This window comes from Accipiter gentilis, chromosome W (assembly GCF_929443795.1).
Source record: "Accipiter gentilis chromosome W, bAccGen1.1, whole genome shotgun sequence".
Classification (NCBI taxonomy): domain Eukaryota; kingdom Metazoa; phylum Chordata; class Aves; order Accipitriformes; family Accipitridae; genus Astur; species Astur gentilis.
The window spans coordinates 28,151,618-28,168,216 of record NC_064918.1 but is presented as its reverse complement, the minus strand read 5'-3'; the positions used below and the strand labels follow the sequence as shown (position 1 = coordinate 28,168,216).

The following is a 16,599-nucleotide window of genomic DNA, read 5'->3' as shown; positions in this document are numbered from 1 at the left end:
TATGTAACACTTAACTGTTTAACTATGAGACACGTTACTGCATCAGGTGTGTGCCGTTGGTGGAGCGGAGACTTCCCGGCCGCCCAGCGCTGTTTTGCCTGCTTGATTGCTTGCTTCAATAAACCTTGATTGGATTATACACGGGCTGGTGTACAAATTTCCGTCATAACTTATAACACTGTCCGTTAACCCCGACAGCCCCTTTACCCAGATAGTAATAGGTTCTCCTCTGTCCTTGGGGTCCACGCCCCCAGCCCTGTAAGCTGCTTGGGATGTTATCGACTGATCACCTGCCGGTCCATCACTCAGAAACACTCCTGGTCCCCAGTAACTTCTCGCTTCATCATCACTCAACAGAATCCGATCCACCCTGTTAAAGAAACTCTCCACAAATACTTGGTTTTGGTTTCACCTGGCTTGCGTGAAATCTTAGCTTGTAACTCGTGAGTTTGGGTCCCAACCAAGGGGTTGTGTGAATAGTGGTTCGGGGGCTCTGACCGTGCAGACCCGTGTGCCTTTCTGTTTTAATAAGGGGCCACACATCCCTTTCGTCCAATTCCACCTTCAGACGATCTATTTCCCCTCGCCTTTTAGCAGAATCATTCTTTTGATTTTGCTCTTGAATCAAGCAGGTGCCTAGGTCACACACACTGCCTTTGCCTTTGCCGTATTGACTACTTCTGCAGCATAGGTTTATTCTGTCCATGACTGCTGCTGGGTGAGACCACTTCTCCTTTGCCCATTCCAGATGTGAGGGAGAAGGGCTACAGCCGTGCCTCCATCATAATTCCTCTATTAACACCATCCTGCCGACTATGCCAATTTAAAATGTTACGGATGCATGCACAATCAAATCCAACAGGTGTTAAAAGTCAGATTCATTCTTCAGTAAAAAGTTAGTTAGTTAGAACTCCGATAACATTAGTAAACCACAGGCTCAATGATGTAAGGGGAATTAGTACTACAGAGCCGACTTAAGAATCTTTAAGATTCAAAAGTGATGACTAAAAATGCGCATATCACTCACCTAAAGGATGAGGGCGCTCTCCCTTGAGGAGTTAACTCGGGCGGTGCCCCGACCCAAGGGGGACTCTCTGACTGCACACCCGCTGCTCCGAGGAGGACTGATCCCAACATGTCCTCCGGTGGGACCCCGATTATACCCTTGTCGAATCTGATCTGTGGTCATTTAATCCCTATCGGCCAAGAAGGTCACCTCGGTGTACCTGGCACATCTCGATAGGTCTGTTCAACTTTCAACCTTTGGCCTCTAGGGTTTGGGTTTTTTTCCTCTTCTCCCTGCCTGGAGACGTTTTGTTTCCTGCTGGGGGGAGTGTACTGCCACACTAGAGGCAGCTGGATCCATTCCTAGTCCCAGAATTAGTCAACAGTTTATGTGTAAAGGGATGTGTTGGAACAGCGGAGGAATGCACATAAGTCGACCCAATATGAGTGATAGAAGTGATTCAACTTTATTTGCACGGACAGCTCATATTTATACAGTTTGCGATAATTATGCCTACTAGTCCTAATATGATTGGTACATTGCTAATGTTTATTCATTACTAAAACACACCCACTTGTAGTTTGCAGCTATGCGTGTTCCGTAACTTTCTCATGGGAACTTCTTCAAACGTTACTTATGAAGTTATGCCAAGGTCACACTGTCTTTATTTTTCTCCTGATAACGGCAAGACCAGCTGCTGTTTTTCTCCTGATATCAGCAAAGCCAGCTATTTTCGGCCAAGGCCTAATCTTGCTGCCCAGGCTGACATTCTTTCACACAGAACTCTGCTCGCACAACTTTTCTATAGACCCATGTCCTTCTTCATCAAGCCAATTCCCAACAATTCCCCCTTTTTCTTTTTGTGCGAGTAGAGCTGTGTGTGTCAGCCTTGAGACTCCTCTCATCATGTACCCATACGCAATTCTAACTATTAAACAGATTAATATCAACATACCTAACCACCGTAAGGCTTCCTTAATCAATGACATTAGCCATGGTGTTATCCCGCCAAATATTGACTCTAACACCCCATCAAACCAACTAGTTTCTTGCTGGATCTTTGTGTATGTTTCTTCAGCCAATCTATTTGTTTGTGTATAGATTGAGGTAAAATTTTAACACCTGCTGTATTGCCCTTTGCAAAGATCTATGAACACAATTAATTAAACACAGTAAAAACAACATTATACCTAATAAAATACATAAGCACACAAAAAGAGATTTGATTAATAGCTTTAGCTAGTGACACCCAAACATTCTTACTGTCCCATGGCGTTAACCGATGTGGATCAATCACCGGTGTCACTGTCATGCTGCTTACTACAGTCAGTGTGTTCCATATCAATCTCAGCATAAGGTTTCAAATTTATGGGTAAATCAGGAACGTATCTGCCAGACATGGAGGATGTGATTTTTTGTCCAATTGCTGTCAAGGCTTGCCGTCCCGGTGCACTTAGTTGTCTTGTAGAAGTTAAGCTATCGCTGCCCCTCAATAAATCCAGCAGCGGCTGTAAGTCTGTATTTGTAATACCACAATAAGGTCGAATCCACTGTAGATCTCCGTTTAAATCTTTCTCCCACTTTTTGTTTTTGAGCAATCCAGGCTTCCTTAATAACTTGGGATGCCATTTTCCTTAATAAGCTGAACAAGGTAAAACTATTACAATAGCTACAATCACAGTAACTACAATAATGCCCATAATTCTTTGAGCCAACCTGTTACCCCTAATGACCCAGACCATGAGGACTATGAGGAAAATGAACCATCCATACGTTCTTGTGCCATCTTGCTGCACGAACTCAGCCCAGCAATCGGTAGGTGCCAGCTTTCCGTGGGCGTCCCCACAGAGGCAACGATGGCCTCACCGTACACCAGCCCGATGCTCTTCGGAAAATCCCGGTATTTATACATTTGCAGAGGAACGGGTTTTAGCACACGTGGCCAGCGGGTGCCAAAAGTCCGCCTCGGTTGCAATCTATGATGCATGCGCTCGCTGGCCAGGCGCGCTGCACGAGTCATAGCCATCTTGTCTATTGGTTCGTGGGCTTTACGATACAGTTGCGATGCACAGAGAATCTTGACCTGTTATGTTAGCCAAGGTGACCTATACATTAGTTTTCCGCTGAGGTAGTATTCATATTGCCACATCATCTATGATGCTCCAGATGATGATGGTCGTGCAAATCGAACAGGAGTCCGTCGTGGGCCTGTATCTGTGGAAACACAATCAACCTCGTTCCCAGGTTATTAATGGAAATAGACCTTACCCCTAATTTTGGCTTTAACTAACTTTTACATTTACCCCACACTGTCTTCCCGTAATCACGCTATGTTTAATCAAATTATGCTTAACACACTTTTTACCTAAAGCAAGTTCTATATACAATAAGGCACGCTGTTCTAAAAACCTCTCTGAAGGACTCAGTGTCTGCTAGTAATACTCTATTAGTTAGAATCTGTCAGATCAGTGGCTTCAGCACCTGCTGGTGCCATGCCTCTTGCCATTGGGACAATTCCGGGTCCAGCATCAGTGCGAAGCCATGGCTTGACCCACTTAGCCGGGATCTCCCAGTAAGTTTTACTTCTGCTGATCCGCACCATTTCCTGGATTCTGGGTCCTTATACATTACCATGATTCCCGTACTTTTTTGCGTCCTTTCTACCTGTAAAAGAACATGATGCACTACCATCGGTGGGTCTTTGTGATCACCTGTCAATCTAAGATAATTTAGCACAAATAAGGCTTTGGCCAATTGTTCCTCTGGGAGTAAGGCCTGGGTTCCCCCTTTTTGTTTTTGCAGCATGTTCTTTTAGGGTTTGGTTGGCCCATTCGACAATAGCCTGTCCTGTGGGAAGATGTGGAATACCTGTACCATGGTGAATTCCCCACAAATTACAAAATCGAGCAAATCGTGTAGAACCATAGGCTGGGCCGTTGTCCATCTTAATTTCTTTAGGCACACCCAGCACTGCAAAAGAAGCGTGAAGATGTCATTCAATATGTAAGGCCTTTTATCCAGTTCGTGCCGTGGCCCACATGGCAGCAGGATAGGTATCAATACACACACGCACAGAACGCTTTGCACCAAACCACGTGACATGGGTGACATCCATTTGCCACAACTGCAATGGCAAAAGTCCTCGTGGGTTAACCCCACAGCCCAAGCCCAGCCCTTCCTTTTGACAATCGGGGCATGCTTTAACGATACCTTGGGCATCAGTAAGTGGTAAGTCAAATTGCTTTGCTAACATCGTAGCGGGTTGGTGCAAGAACGCATATGATTGCCGTGTTTTGTTGAAAACGATTCCCTGGAGGAGGCTCCCGTGGCGCTGCAACCAATTGGTCAGCTCTGTCATTTCCCGTTTCTCATCTGCACAGTGTTCTCATACCCAAGAGTTCTACCAGAGGGGTCATATTGCCATTAGTGATACCGCAAAGATTCCACACCCACTGGATATCTCCCACAAGCTTCTGGACATCATGTAACGTTGACATTTCTCATGTTATTTGAACCTTCTGAGGTTTAACATTGCTAGCATCTATGTGCCACCCCAAATACTTCCAAGGTGCTGCCTTTTGCACCTTTTCAGGAGTGATTATTACTCCGCGATGGCTTAAGATGTCCTGCAATTGAGTTAAAATCTCATCCTGTGGCAAGTTACTGAGGAAACTGCTTTCTTACAGGCTCTGATGCCCAGGCCACATACACCTGACACATCGTGGGGGAATTGCGCATTCCTTGCGGTAACACGACCCAATGGTATCTCTTACAGGGTTCTGCCTTGTTAATTGATGGTACCAAAAAGGCGAACCGTTCAGCGTCATCTGGGTGCAATCTTTTAGATTTATAATTAACAAATTCCATTCTTCTGGAAGCATAACTGGAGACGGCAAACCTGGCTGCAGGGCTCCCATACTCTATTCACAGCTCTGAGATCATGTAACAGTCTCCACTTCCCACTTTTCTTGGGAATGGTAAATATTGATGTATTCCATGGACTAGTAAAAGGAAAAACTTGTCCCGCTCTCAATTGGTCCTCAACTAACCCTTGTATTTTTAGCAGCCTTTCAGAATTTAGCAGCTACTGATCAATCTAAACAGGGTCATCTGTTTTCCAGCTAATTTTCAGGATTGGCTGCCCCTCAGTGACCGGTCCTAAAAAGGATGCGTCACTAACATTGCCTTCATTTGGCTCAATAAATCACAGCCTACGAGGCCAAACAATTCAGTTGGGGTAGTCATGACATACGGACACGTCGTAATGTGTTCACCATCGGGGAACACAAATGTAATCGGTAGCTGACTTACTAAGGTGGCTTGTGTGCCCCCTATCCCAGCAATACCAAAATTTGGATTGATCGATGGCCATGATGGAGGCCAAATGCATCATGAAGTAATCGTAACATCAGCTCCTGTATTGATTGTCATCGGTTTCTTGACCACAACTCCATCAGGCCCTTCCAATTGCACTACCTTTTCTGGTTTACCTCTTGTTGTGTCCATGGCAAAGTATACCTGTGGTTTCCCTGTGGAGCCGAATCCACCATCTCCACGTTGTACTTCACCTGGGTTCGGAACACACGACCTGAATGGATCTAATTGTGCTATTCTGGTACCTTTAGGAATAGAAACAGGAGGGATTACAACATGAATCATAATTTTCACAGTCCCACAATAATCTGCATCAATAAGCCCTGGGAGCACCAGAATTCCTTCTAGAGCTGTTGAAGTTCGCCCCATTAAAAATGCACTAAGTCCAAACCCCAATGGTCCCTTTATGTTGACTGCGGTTTCCACATCCACTCCGGAGCTTCCTGCGGTGGCGGATCTGGTGGTTGCGATGCTGCCTGAGGGCTGGCAGCTCAAGCCCCTTGCATTCGTGTCGTCGCGCGAGGGGTCTCCGCGGTCGGTGTAAAGTTTCCCTTCTTCCTGTATTCTCGGTGGTATGGTTATCTTTCTTACACTTGTTGCAGCACTTACTGTTAGCAGTACCTGTACATTTGCTCCTAATGTGTCCACGTTTGCCACAGTTAGAACACTTGACCAAGGGTGTCTTACTGGCCTTGTGTTTCTTTGTAGCTCCTTGGAGAGCTGTGGCAGCATAGGCTACTTTCTGTGAGTCCACTGATCGATCCATGTATTCTATCATATCAATAATGTCTGCATTTTTCAGCAAATTACACAATGCTTTGCGTGTCCTTTCAGTAGCATTTTCAAAAGTGAATATTTTGAACATATTTTCTTTCATGCCCTTGTTCATGTCAGGGTGGTCATAAATTGTATTCTCCTGTTTCACCTGGGTAAAAGCATGGCTGTACATATTGTTTGGTATGGTAAGAAAAGCTTGATACGCCAAGATCTGTGATAGATGATGAACCTCAGTGATACATTGTAACTGAGCATTCCCTGATGCGAAGGGTCCAGTACCCATCGGCATCTGCATGGTTACTCCCCATAGGGGATCTGTTTGTTGTCGTGAAGTTGCTTGTTCCCTATCACAGAATGTCTCCCACTGCCAGAAAAACACTAACATTTGGGCGGGTGTCAAAACCAACTGTGCTAGCTGTTTAATATCTTGAGGTATCAGCGTATCAGCAGAAAAAATGAATTGCAGTATTTGGTGAGTTAATGCAGATTTGATTCCGTACTGACTCACAGCATTCCTTAATCTCTCAATGACCTTCCAGTCAAATGCCTCCCATTTTTTCTGTCCATTTGATGCAATAACTGGGAATGCTTGGAGCATAGTGCCTTCTATAATGGCCTCTTTTATTACTCCCCTCCAATGTCTCTGCCTTTCTTCTGCAGCGGCTATTACAAGCAGCTATTAGAGGCGGCTCCGCATCTATCGCGGGTGCGGTTGGTTTCCCCGTCTCTTTTTTGCGTTTCCTTTAACAATTCTAACATTGTGTCTTTTTGTTCTATTATTAGAGTAGCCAAGTCCTTGTTTGCATTATTTGAATCAGGGTGCATGCTAGGTATAATTTGTTCATGTTGAACGGTGGTATCTGAGGGCTGTTTTTTCGTAGGCAGATTTTTACTCACTCCCTGATTCTGTAGGGTTTCCTTTAATCGTACGGTTAGGGAGGCTTGGGAACTGTCAGATGGTTGATTAATATCGGCAGTCCCAGGGAGTGGAGCAGAAGTCAAGGGCACAAGAGCAGGCGAACAAGCTGCAAAAAGTCTCTCTCGCTGCATTATGTTTTTCTCCCCGCTTTTCCCTTTCGCTTGCGGTTGGAGAGAGAGAGCAGCAAAAGCAGACGCAGACGCTTTACGATCTGCTTTCATTTCTTGCAGAGTTGTCTTAATCAATTTCCATAAAGTTGCAAGACCTTTAACTTCTTTAGACCCGTCACTAATTTCATCCCATAGGGAGGTTCCGATAGCATTCCAGGTACTAAGCTCAAAATCTGTACCCACACTAATTGAAAGGTTTCTGTCCTTGCTTCATTAGTTTTTTAGCTGATTTATCATCGTCAATTACCATATCCCATAATACATCTCCTAATCTACGCCATTCACTCTCCTCAAATAATAAATCCAGATTCTTAAAGCATCCCTTAACACGACCTAAAGCAACTAATCCTGAAAGTTGCTTAACGCAATTTATCCCCCGCTTTTCTATAAAGCACTGTAATAATTTTAGGGCTACCTCTTGATCCATTGCCGTCCGGCTTCTTGATACTCCTGGGTGCTACCTTGATTAAGGCACCTCATTTAAAAAGTCTTTGCAGCCTTTTTCCAGTAGCCCTCACTGACGGCGAACCCCTTTTGGACGGTCCAGGCACGAGAGTTAACACACCAACCAAGACGATCAGCGTTCGGTTAATCTTTTGCCCTCCAGTCGCTGCTACCAGTGCTTCTCAGTGTCCGTCGCTCCATTTCCCCTTTCTTCGGTCCCTGTTCGGGCGCCATTTGTTGGAACGGCGGAGGAATGCACATAGGTCGACCCAATATGAGTGATAGAAGTGATTCAACTTTATTTGCACGGATAGCTCATATTTATACAGTTTGCGATAATTATGCCTACTAGTCCTAATATGATTGGTGCATTGCTAATGTTTATTCATTACTAAAACACACCCACTTGTAGTTTGCAGCTATGCGTGTTCCGTAACTTTCTCATCGGAACTTCTTCAAACGTTACTTATGAAGTTATGCCAAGGTCACACTGTCTTTATTTTTCTCCTGATAACGGCAAGACCAGCTGCTGTTTTTCTCCTGATATCAGCAAAGCCAGCTATTTTCGGCCAAGGCCTAATCTTGCTGCCCAGGCTGACATTCTTTCACACAGAACTCTGCTCGCACAACTTTTCTATAGACCCATGTCCTTCTTCATCAAGCCAAGTCCCAACAGGGATGAGGTGTAGGGATTATGGAAAAGTTAAATGAAAGAGAGGAACAAGAGAAAGATTTCACCAATCCTGGGTCCAGCATTGGATCCGTCAGCCAAGAGGTCCAGTCAGCCGAGGGGTCTGGTTCCAGTGGGCTTGTGCATGTGGGGCTTCAGTTTTTGTCGTTTTATTATCCTTGCTCCTCCTTCGGGCATGCACTCAAAATTATTAGACTAATTATTCAGGTGTCATGAGCGGTTTGTGAGCCTTTGGTCTTAGGGGTCATTTGGGGAGTAACTTCCCCTTCTCTGCATGGTTAGCTGTCCTGCTTAGCACATCGGAACAGCACAACAGAACAGGGAGCTGTACACCCTCCAGCATGCCCTCCCCCTCCTGTTGCTGATCTGTGCTGATCAGCTGCTTTTCACCTGTAGTTCCTTGCTAGGCAGAGTTCCTTGTTAGTCCTTAAGCAGAACTTGCCCCACCACAATGTTTGAGATGTTAACTCTTTCAGTCCCTCACACCACTGAAGAACATCAAAACAACCAGCAGGTGGATTAGGCTGCCAAGATTGGAGTGGCTCAGATGGATCTGGACTGGCAACATAAGGGTGAACTATTTATGGCTTGGTGAGTGTGAGAGACTGAAAGAGTTAATGTCTCAAACATTGTGGTGGGGCAAGTTCTGCTTAAAGACAAACCCTGCACAGCAAGGAACCAAGGTGAAAAACCCATCAGCTCAGACATCAGCAATAGGAGGGGGAGGGCATGCTGGAGGGTGTGCAGCTCCCTGTTCTGATAAGCTGTTCTGATACAAAGATCAAACAATGGCCATGTCTTCGGGGAAGGAGAAGTTACTCCACAAACAACCCCCAAGCCCAAAGGCTCACAAACTGCTCATTAGCCTGAGGAGTTCAGGTGCCTGCCCAAAGGAGGGGCAAGGAAGATAAAAGGACACAAACTAAAGCCCTGGTTGCCCAAGCCCACCTGAACTGAACCTGTTGGCTGACTGGACTCCTTGGCTTACTGAACCAACGCTGGACCCAGGACTGGTGAAATCTTTCTCTCTTCCTTTTTCTCTCTCTGTCTTCTTCTCTCTTTCCTTTTCCACAATCCCTACACCTCATCCATTTCAAGACATAAACTGTGACCAAGTCTGAGACTAAGAGTGGATCCAGCCACCCCTGGGCCCGTCTCTGAGGAGGAGACTGGAAAGCAAGGAGGTCTGCTCTGAACCTCGTGACTCAACGGGAGGGCTCTCCTTCTTCCCTGAATTGATGTATATGGTTACCCTGGGTTACACGGTTTACAGAAGTAGTCTCATGCCAATTCCTGTTGTGAGAAACACTGCCACCTACTGTAGCGTTCGCTACATATCAAGGTGCCGCGATTAGATCACTGGTCGGCCCGGACCAGGGAAAGAGACAGAGAACACACACGGTGTGAGCGCCAACTTCTGCCTTTTATTGCGCAGTCAATTCCTTTTATACTAACAAGGGTAGGCGGGATTACAGCTGCGTCATAGGGCTGCGATTAACCCTCCGTCTTTCCGTGACATCGCGAGGTCTTCCGGGCGCGGTTCCCTATAACCTACTACCATGCCTCCCCAGTTCAGTTTGCTTCTGTCATGAATAAAATCTTTAACTGATCGTTTGGTGTTATTTCACCTTAATTTACCCTGAGGGAATTTTGAATTAAACACGACTCCCTTGGTCTGTCCAGTCTGGGTCATGACAGTGGGCCCATGACATCTCAGGCTGTAGGGTTCCGCGTCCGGAAGACCTCGCGATGTTACGGAAAGATGGAGGGTTAGTCGCAGCCCTATGACACACCTGTAACCCCGCCTGCCCTTGTTAGTATAAAAGGAATTAACTGCGCAATAAAAGGCGGAAGTTGGTACTCACACCGTGTGTGTTAGCTGTCTCTTTCCCTGGTCCGGGTCGACCAGTGATCTAATCGCGGCACCTTGATATGTAGCGAATGCTACATCAGGCCCTCAAGGAAGAGATGCAACATATAGATGGGCTCATGATCAAGAGGTAGACTTGACCATGGACACTATCATGCAGGTTATCCATGAATGTGAATCACATGCTGCAATTAAGAAAGCCAAGCGGTTAAAGCCCCTGTGGTATGGAGGGTGATGGCTGAAATACAAATATGGGGAGTGTAATGAACAAGTTAACTTTGTTCATGAAATCGGGAAGGGGGAAGAGACATATTGAGAGTTAGCAGATGCCTTGTGTAAATAACAAAACTTGCTTAATTGGTGCGTAAAGGTCACGGGAAGAGGACAACGGCTATAACTTACTAGCTAAAGAGGGAAAAGAACAACAGCTATAATCTACCAGATAAGGGGATGGACTCTGCCAAGACTGTACTTTTTCACATCAAAAGACATTCTACATCAAAAAACACTCGTCCTTGAGAAGATAGACAGAATCTGCTTAGTGACAGACTTGCATGAATGAAGAAAGAAGAAGCAGAACAAGGCGGAGACTTGCAAGAAAGAGGTGCATGAACTGTATATAAGGAATGCAACTATAACAACAAGTTGCGAGCTTGTGGTGGAGCACTGCCTCCCCGGCCGCCCAACGCTGTTTTGCTCTCTTATCAGTTGCTAATAAATTTGACTTTTTTTTATTCACTATAAATTGGCTCCTCCAATTTGTCACGAGCGTCTATAACAGGGAGGCCTGGCAGATTGGCTATATCACACTCCCACAAACGGTCCAAGGCAAGTACCATGTACTTACAATGGTGGAAACAAACCCATCTGCTGGATTGCTTTTGCTCAAGGACCTGGGTGCTCTTGGTGGGTAATGCATAGGGATGGGGAAGTTCGATGTGTACCTCAAGGGCATTTGATTTTGTGTGAGAATAGCCAGTGAATTAGATTGTATGATGTTAATTGCTAAATAACCCTGCCACTATATGTCATGACTGCTACAGCTGGTATAAGCCATTGTGGCAGTACGCTCCCCCCAGCAGGAAACAAAACTTCTCCAGGCAGGGAGAAGAGGAAAAAAACCCTAAACCCTAGATGCTGCAGGTTGAAATTTGAACTGGCCAGTCGAGACGTGCCAGGTACACAGAGGTGACCTTCTTGGCCAATAGGGAATAAATGACCACAGATCAGATTCGACAAGCGTATAAACGGGGTCTTGCCGGAGGACATGTTAGAATCAGTCTTCCTTGGAGCACTGGGTCTGCAGCTGGGGACTCCCCCTTGGGTTGGGGCACCGCCCGAGGTAACTCCTCAAGGGAGAGTGCCCTCATTTTTTAGGTGACCGATATGTGCATTTTGAGTCATCACTTTTAAGGATTCTTAAGTCGGCTCTGTAGTACGAATTCCCCTTACATCATTGAGCCTGTGGTTTATAAAATGTTATCGGAGTTCTAACTAACTTTTCCACTGAAGAATAAATCTGAGCTTTAACACCTGTTGGATTTCATTGTGCATGCATCCATAACACCCCAAAACCTTAAGTACCCTCGAACAAGTTAAAATGCCTGGAAATAAGAGGGAACTACAACATGCCCTAGGTTTGCTAGTATTCTGGAGAACACATATTCCCGATTTCTCTATTATAGCCCACCTCCTCTATGACTTAACACACAAAAGAGCTGCTTGGGACTGGACCCCCATTCATGAGGAAGCTCTGAACCTGTTAATCTTTGAGGCTGGGGTATATTAGGCCTTAGGGCCAATACACCTGACAGAACCACTCCACATTGAGTGGAGTTTTGCAATTCATGGACTGTCCATACATATGTGGCAATGTGGACCAGAAGGCCCGACTTGGCCTATAGGATTTTACTCGCACCATTTCAAAGATGCATAAAATTGTATTCAGTTGGGGGAAAAAGGCCTCTTTGTAGTTAGCCTAGCTTTTCAGGAAGCTGAAAGAATCGTACGACCGCAATCAATCATCTTGAGAGGACCCTTTAAGGTCTTGAAACCGGTATTGGCTGGAACCCTCCCCTCCTATGGGAGTCGCACAGCGAGAAACAGTGAGGTAGTGGTATGCGCAGTTAGATCATTATTGTCACACACGCCAGATAGAGGAGGGACCACCTCAAATACTCCAAATGCAAGATCCGCTCTCTGACCACCCAGACACAGAGCCCCTCCTCTCATGCGTAAAGCCTGCTCCTCCATTCGAGCCCCACCTTAAAAATGTATGGTTCTCTGACACATCTTCTAGGAGCGAAGGAAAGGTGTGGAGATATCGAGCAGTAGCCCTACACATTGATTCAGGGGACAGGATTGTGATGGAAGTGATAGCATATGTCCATACATTTCATGTGGTTTGTTCAATCTTTTATGGTTTTAATATTTTGTACCAGCCATGGAAACTGGTTTGCTGCTAGATAACTGTATAAGTGAGATTTGATAAATGATCATATATTAACATTATGGTTGAAACAATAGAAAAAGGGTAGCTGGGGAGATAATTACAAAGGTGTAGTCAAGTGATTAACTAGTAATCATTCATAAGTTTTGCAGTTCTTTGCTCTTATGACTAGATGTTCCTGTACACTAGATGAGAACAATGTTGAAACTGACCACATGTGACTGAAACTGCGTTAAGCTTCAAGATCAAAGAACAAGGACAAGAATAAAGACTTCAAGGACAGCCAACAAGAACTTCAAATGGGTCAGTGGTCGCAAAAGCAGCCCTTCAACTCAAATGGATCCTTCATTGCGCATGATCGGATGTAGGCAGTACTAAGATAATCAGTTGCAATTATTTTTATGTATATGTATACTACTCTGATTAGTATGCAATCAGTTATTCTATATAACCTGTTAGTGCTAAAACTGTGGTATGCACACTAGGTGGAACTATCCCCTGTGCATCCAGCGCTGCAATAAAGAATGCCTGCTTTCTAAAATTCCAAAACAAGTCTTAGAGAGTTTCTTCAACCGGCTTTTCGGTATCAGAAGGGGAAGGAAGTGCTCAAGTAGGGGAGTTGATCACTGTGTGGAGTGTATTTACCAAGGAAGCCGAGATCGAAGAGTCAGTGTTTGTTTATACAGATTCATATGCTGTCTTCAAGGGATGTACTGAATGGCTCCCATTTTGGGAACAAAATCAATGGGAGGTCAATCGGATACCAGTGTGGCAACGAGAAAAATGGGAGGAAATCTTAAGCATCACTAAACAGAAAACCTTTCTAGTAGGATGGGTGGCTGCGCACCAAGCAGGAAATCATCCAGCTCACCTTTTGAATAATCGGGTGGATTCTATGACTCACTTAGCAAAATTAGCTGTAGAAGGCAAAGCAGAGAAATGGCAGCACTTATTAGAGTGGTTGCATGTAAAGCGAGATCACTCAGGGAGTAAAGATTTATTTAAAGAGGCAGTAAGTAGGGGATGGTTCATAACCAGGGAATTGTGCAACACCATTATTTCAGCATGTGGTTTATGCCACGCTCGATTAGGAGAGCACAACCCTCTTAAGGATCAACCCCTACACTTAAGGGGTAATAGAGGGTTGTGGGATACTTGGCAAATAGACTGCATCGGTCCTTTTTGACTTTCAGAGGGAAAACAATATATGTTGGTAGGGGTCGAAATAATTTCGGGACTAAGCCAAATGGAGCGTACTAATGGACTTCTAAACCAAACCCTAAAACCCCACAAACCGGGATGGACGCAACAAGTGCCAGACGCGGTCACAAAAGTAAATAGCCACTGGGGGGTGAATGGATGTCCTAGACTGTTGGAGTGGCGGAGGAATGCACATAAGTCGACCCAATATGAGTGATAGAAGTGATTCAACTTTATTTGCACGGATAGCTCATATTTATACAGTTTGTGATAATTATGCCTACTAGTCCTAATATGATTGGTACATTGCTAATGTTTATTCATTACTAAAACACACCCACTTGTAGTTTGCAGCTATGCGTGTTCCGTAACTTTCTCATCGGAACTTCTTCAAAAGTTACTTATGAAGTTATGCCAAGGTCACACTGTCTTTATTTTTCTCCTGATAACGGCAAGACCAGCTGCTGTTTTTCTCCTGATATCAGCAAAGCCAGCTATTTTCGGCCAAGGCCTAATCTTGCTGCCCAGGCTGACATTCTTTCACACAGAACTCTGCTCGCACAACTTTTCTATAGACCCATGTCCTTTTTCATCAATCCAATTCCCAACACTAGACTGACTGCATTTTGCCCAAAGCCCCCCTCCCTACTTCCAGGAAGGGGAGATAAGAAAGATCCAATATACTCGTTCAACTATTCTGGACAACCTGTTCTGGTGGATTTACCTACTGTAGGGGAAGTATCTGTATGTGTGAATAGCAACCAGTGCACATGGAAAAGACCACTGAATCCACACGTGACGAATACCCTCGTTTTAATCTATGTATGCTTTATATTTGCACTTTGTAGAACCAAGGAGAAAGACAGCAAGGGACGCATGTTAGTCCTGACTATATTAATTGTTATTTGTGCTATGAGTTTATGGTTTTTTGTAATTTCTGTCTGTTATTATAGGGAAAGATGCTTTGGGGAGCCTTCTCCCTCATCGTCATCCTTTCCACTGGAGGACAGGGAAAAGATTCTCCAGATTTAGCTTGGAATTTGATTCAAGGTTTTATGCACCTCTGGAATGACACAAATTGAGGTGTTTGTACAAAGGAATTCAATTCGGCCTCATTAATCTATATATCATCAATGTTGTGAAAAAAAAAAAAGCAAAAAAAAGCTGGTAAACCGAAATGCTCCTGGAACAATGCTTCCTGGGGACCTTTCACAGCTCTAAAAAAAACCCCAAACCTCTCTCTGACAATTCAAAGATTTATCTTCCCTGAGGAGGAAACCTTGAATCTTGTGATGTTAAATCTCACCCACGGAGAATGCTGTCTCACCATATACAGTGGAACTACCTCCTTAGAGGAAGCACAAAAGAAGATGAGAGAAGTTACAGACAAGACTGGAGAATTTTTCCAAGTGACTTAATGGAGGATCGTTGCTGACCTCTCTCCTAACGTCCTTGGGACTCATAGGGTGGGGAAAATGACTTGTTAGCATTGGACACATTATGTGGATTTTTTTGTTCTTAATGCTTGGCTTTGAAATTGTTCACTGTATGATTACCTGTGCCATCCCTTCCCTCTCTTCTCTCTTCTCCCCCTCTTCTGTCCATTCAGTGAAGTTTTATATGTTATCTCTCTCCTTTTCTCTCTCTCCCCTTTCTTTACAACTACATCACCAGCCTGGGAGAAGACTATGGAGAATATTATATAGACAATGTTTGAGCCACAGGGTGGGGTGGGGTGAGAGACTGAAAGAGTCAATGTCTCCAACATTGTGGTGGGGCAAGTTCTGCTTAACAACTAACTCTGCATAACAAGGAACTCTGCCTAGCAAGGAACCACAGGTGAAAAGCAGCTGATCAGCACAGATCAGCAACAGGAGGGGGAGGGCATGCTGGAGGGTGCACAGCTCCCTGTTCTGATGTGCTGTTCTGATATGCTGAACAGGGCAACTCACCATGCTGTTCTGATATGTTGAGCATAACAGCTCACCATGCAGGGAAGGGGAAGTTACTCCCCAAATGACCCCCAAGCCCAAAGGCTCACAAACCACTCATGACACCTAATTAGCCTAATGCCCGCCCAAAGGAGGGGGCAAGGATAATAAAAGGACACAAACTGAAGCCCCACACGCACAAGCCCACTGGAACCAGACCCCTCGGCTGACTGGACCTCTTGGCTGACTGAACCAACGCTGGACCCAGGACTGGTGAAATCTTTCTCTTCTCTCTCTCTCTTTCCCTTTTCCATAATCCCTACACCTCATCCCTTTAGACATAAACCGTTGACCAAGTCTGGGACTAGGAGTGGATCCAGCTGTCCCTGGGCTCCTCTCTGAGAAGGAGTCTAGAAAGCAAGGGGGTCTGCTCTGAACCTTGTGACTCAATGGGAGGGCTCTCCTTATTTTCTTCCCTGAACTGACCCCCAGATAAGCAAGGCCTGTAGTATATGTTTGGTGATGCATGGTTAGCACGTTGCACAGTTTACTTACTGACATAGTTTCATGCCAATTTTTGTTGTGAGTATACCAATTTTTGTGGTGAGCATGCAGATTCTTGTGAGTGAATAAAAGTTGGGTTTTGTGAGTTAAAGGATCCCTGGTGTCGTTCGACCTTAACCCTGACCTGGGAATCAGCAAACCTGAATCATCGTCCTGAGAAATTGGGACGTGACTGAGCATTTACACAAATGCACTCTCTTTTCA

The 16,599-nt window shown here is 45.0% G+C and overlaps 1 protein-coding gene and 1 long non-coding RNA gene across 3 annotated transcripts in view; both read right to left on the bottom strand.

The window, feature by feature from the left end:
- Window positions 1–1,449: 1,449 nt before the first annotated feature.
- On the bottom strand, window positions 1,450–8,694 carry LOC126035514 (uncharacterized). The gene is made up of 2 exons (XR_007504954.1): window positions 7,662–8,694; window positions 1,450–5,625 (listed from the first exon to the last, which is right to left on the bottom strand). It is a non-coding gene; the product is annotated as an uncharacterized LOC126035514 (long non-coding RNA).
- The window catches only part of LOC126035478 (endogenous retrovirus group K member 9 Gag polyprotein-like), a 54,259-nt gene continuing 43,291 nt past the window's right edge, over window positions 5,632–16,599 (bottom strand). Inside the window, exon 2 of one of the 2 annotated variants that reach the window (XM_049794113.1) lies at window positions 5,632–7,661. In XM_049794113.1, the coding sequence (XP_049650070.1) occupies window positions 5,760–6,755 (996 nt within the window). In that variant the 5' untranslated portion in view covers window positions 6,756–7,661 and the 3' untranslated portion in view covers window positions 5,632–5,759. The remainder of the gene's footprint in view (window positions 7,662–16,599) is intronic. The other variant, XM_049794114.1, reaches the window with a different exon arrangement.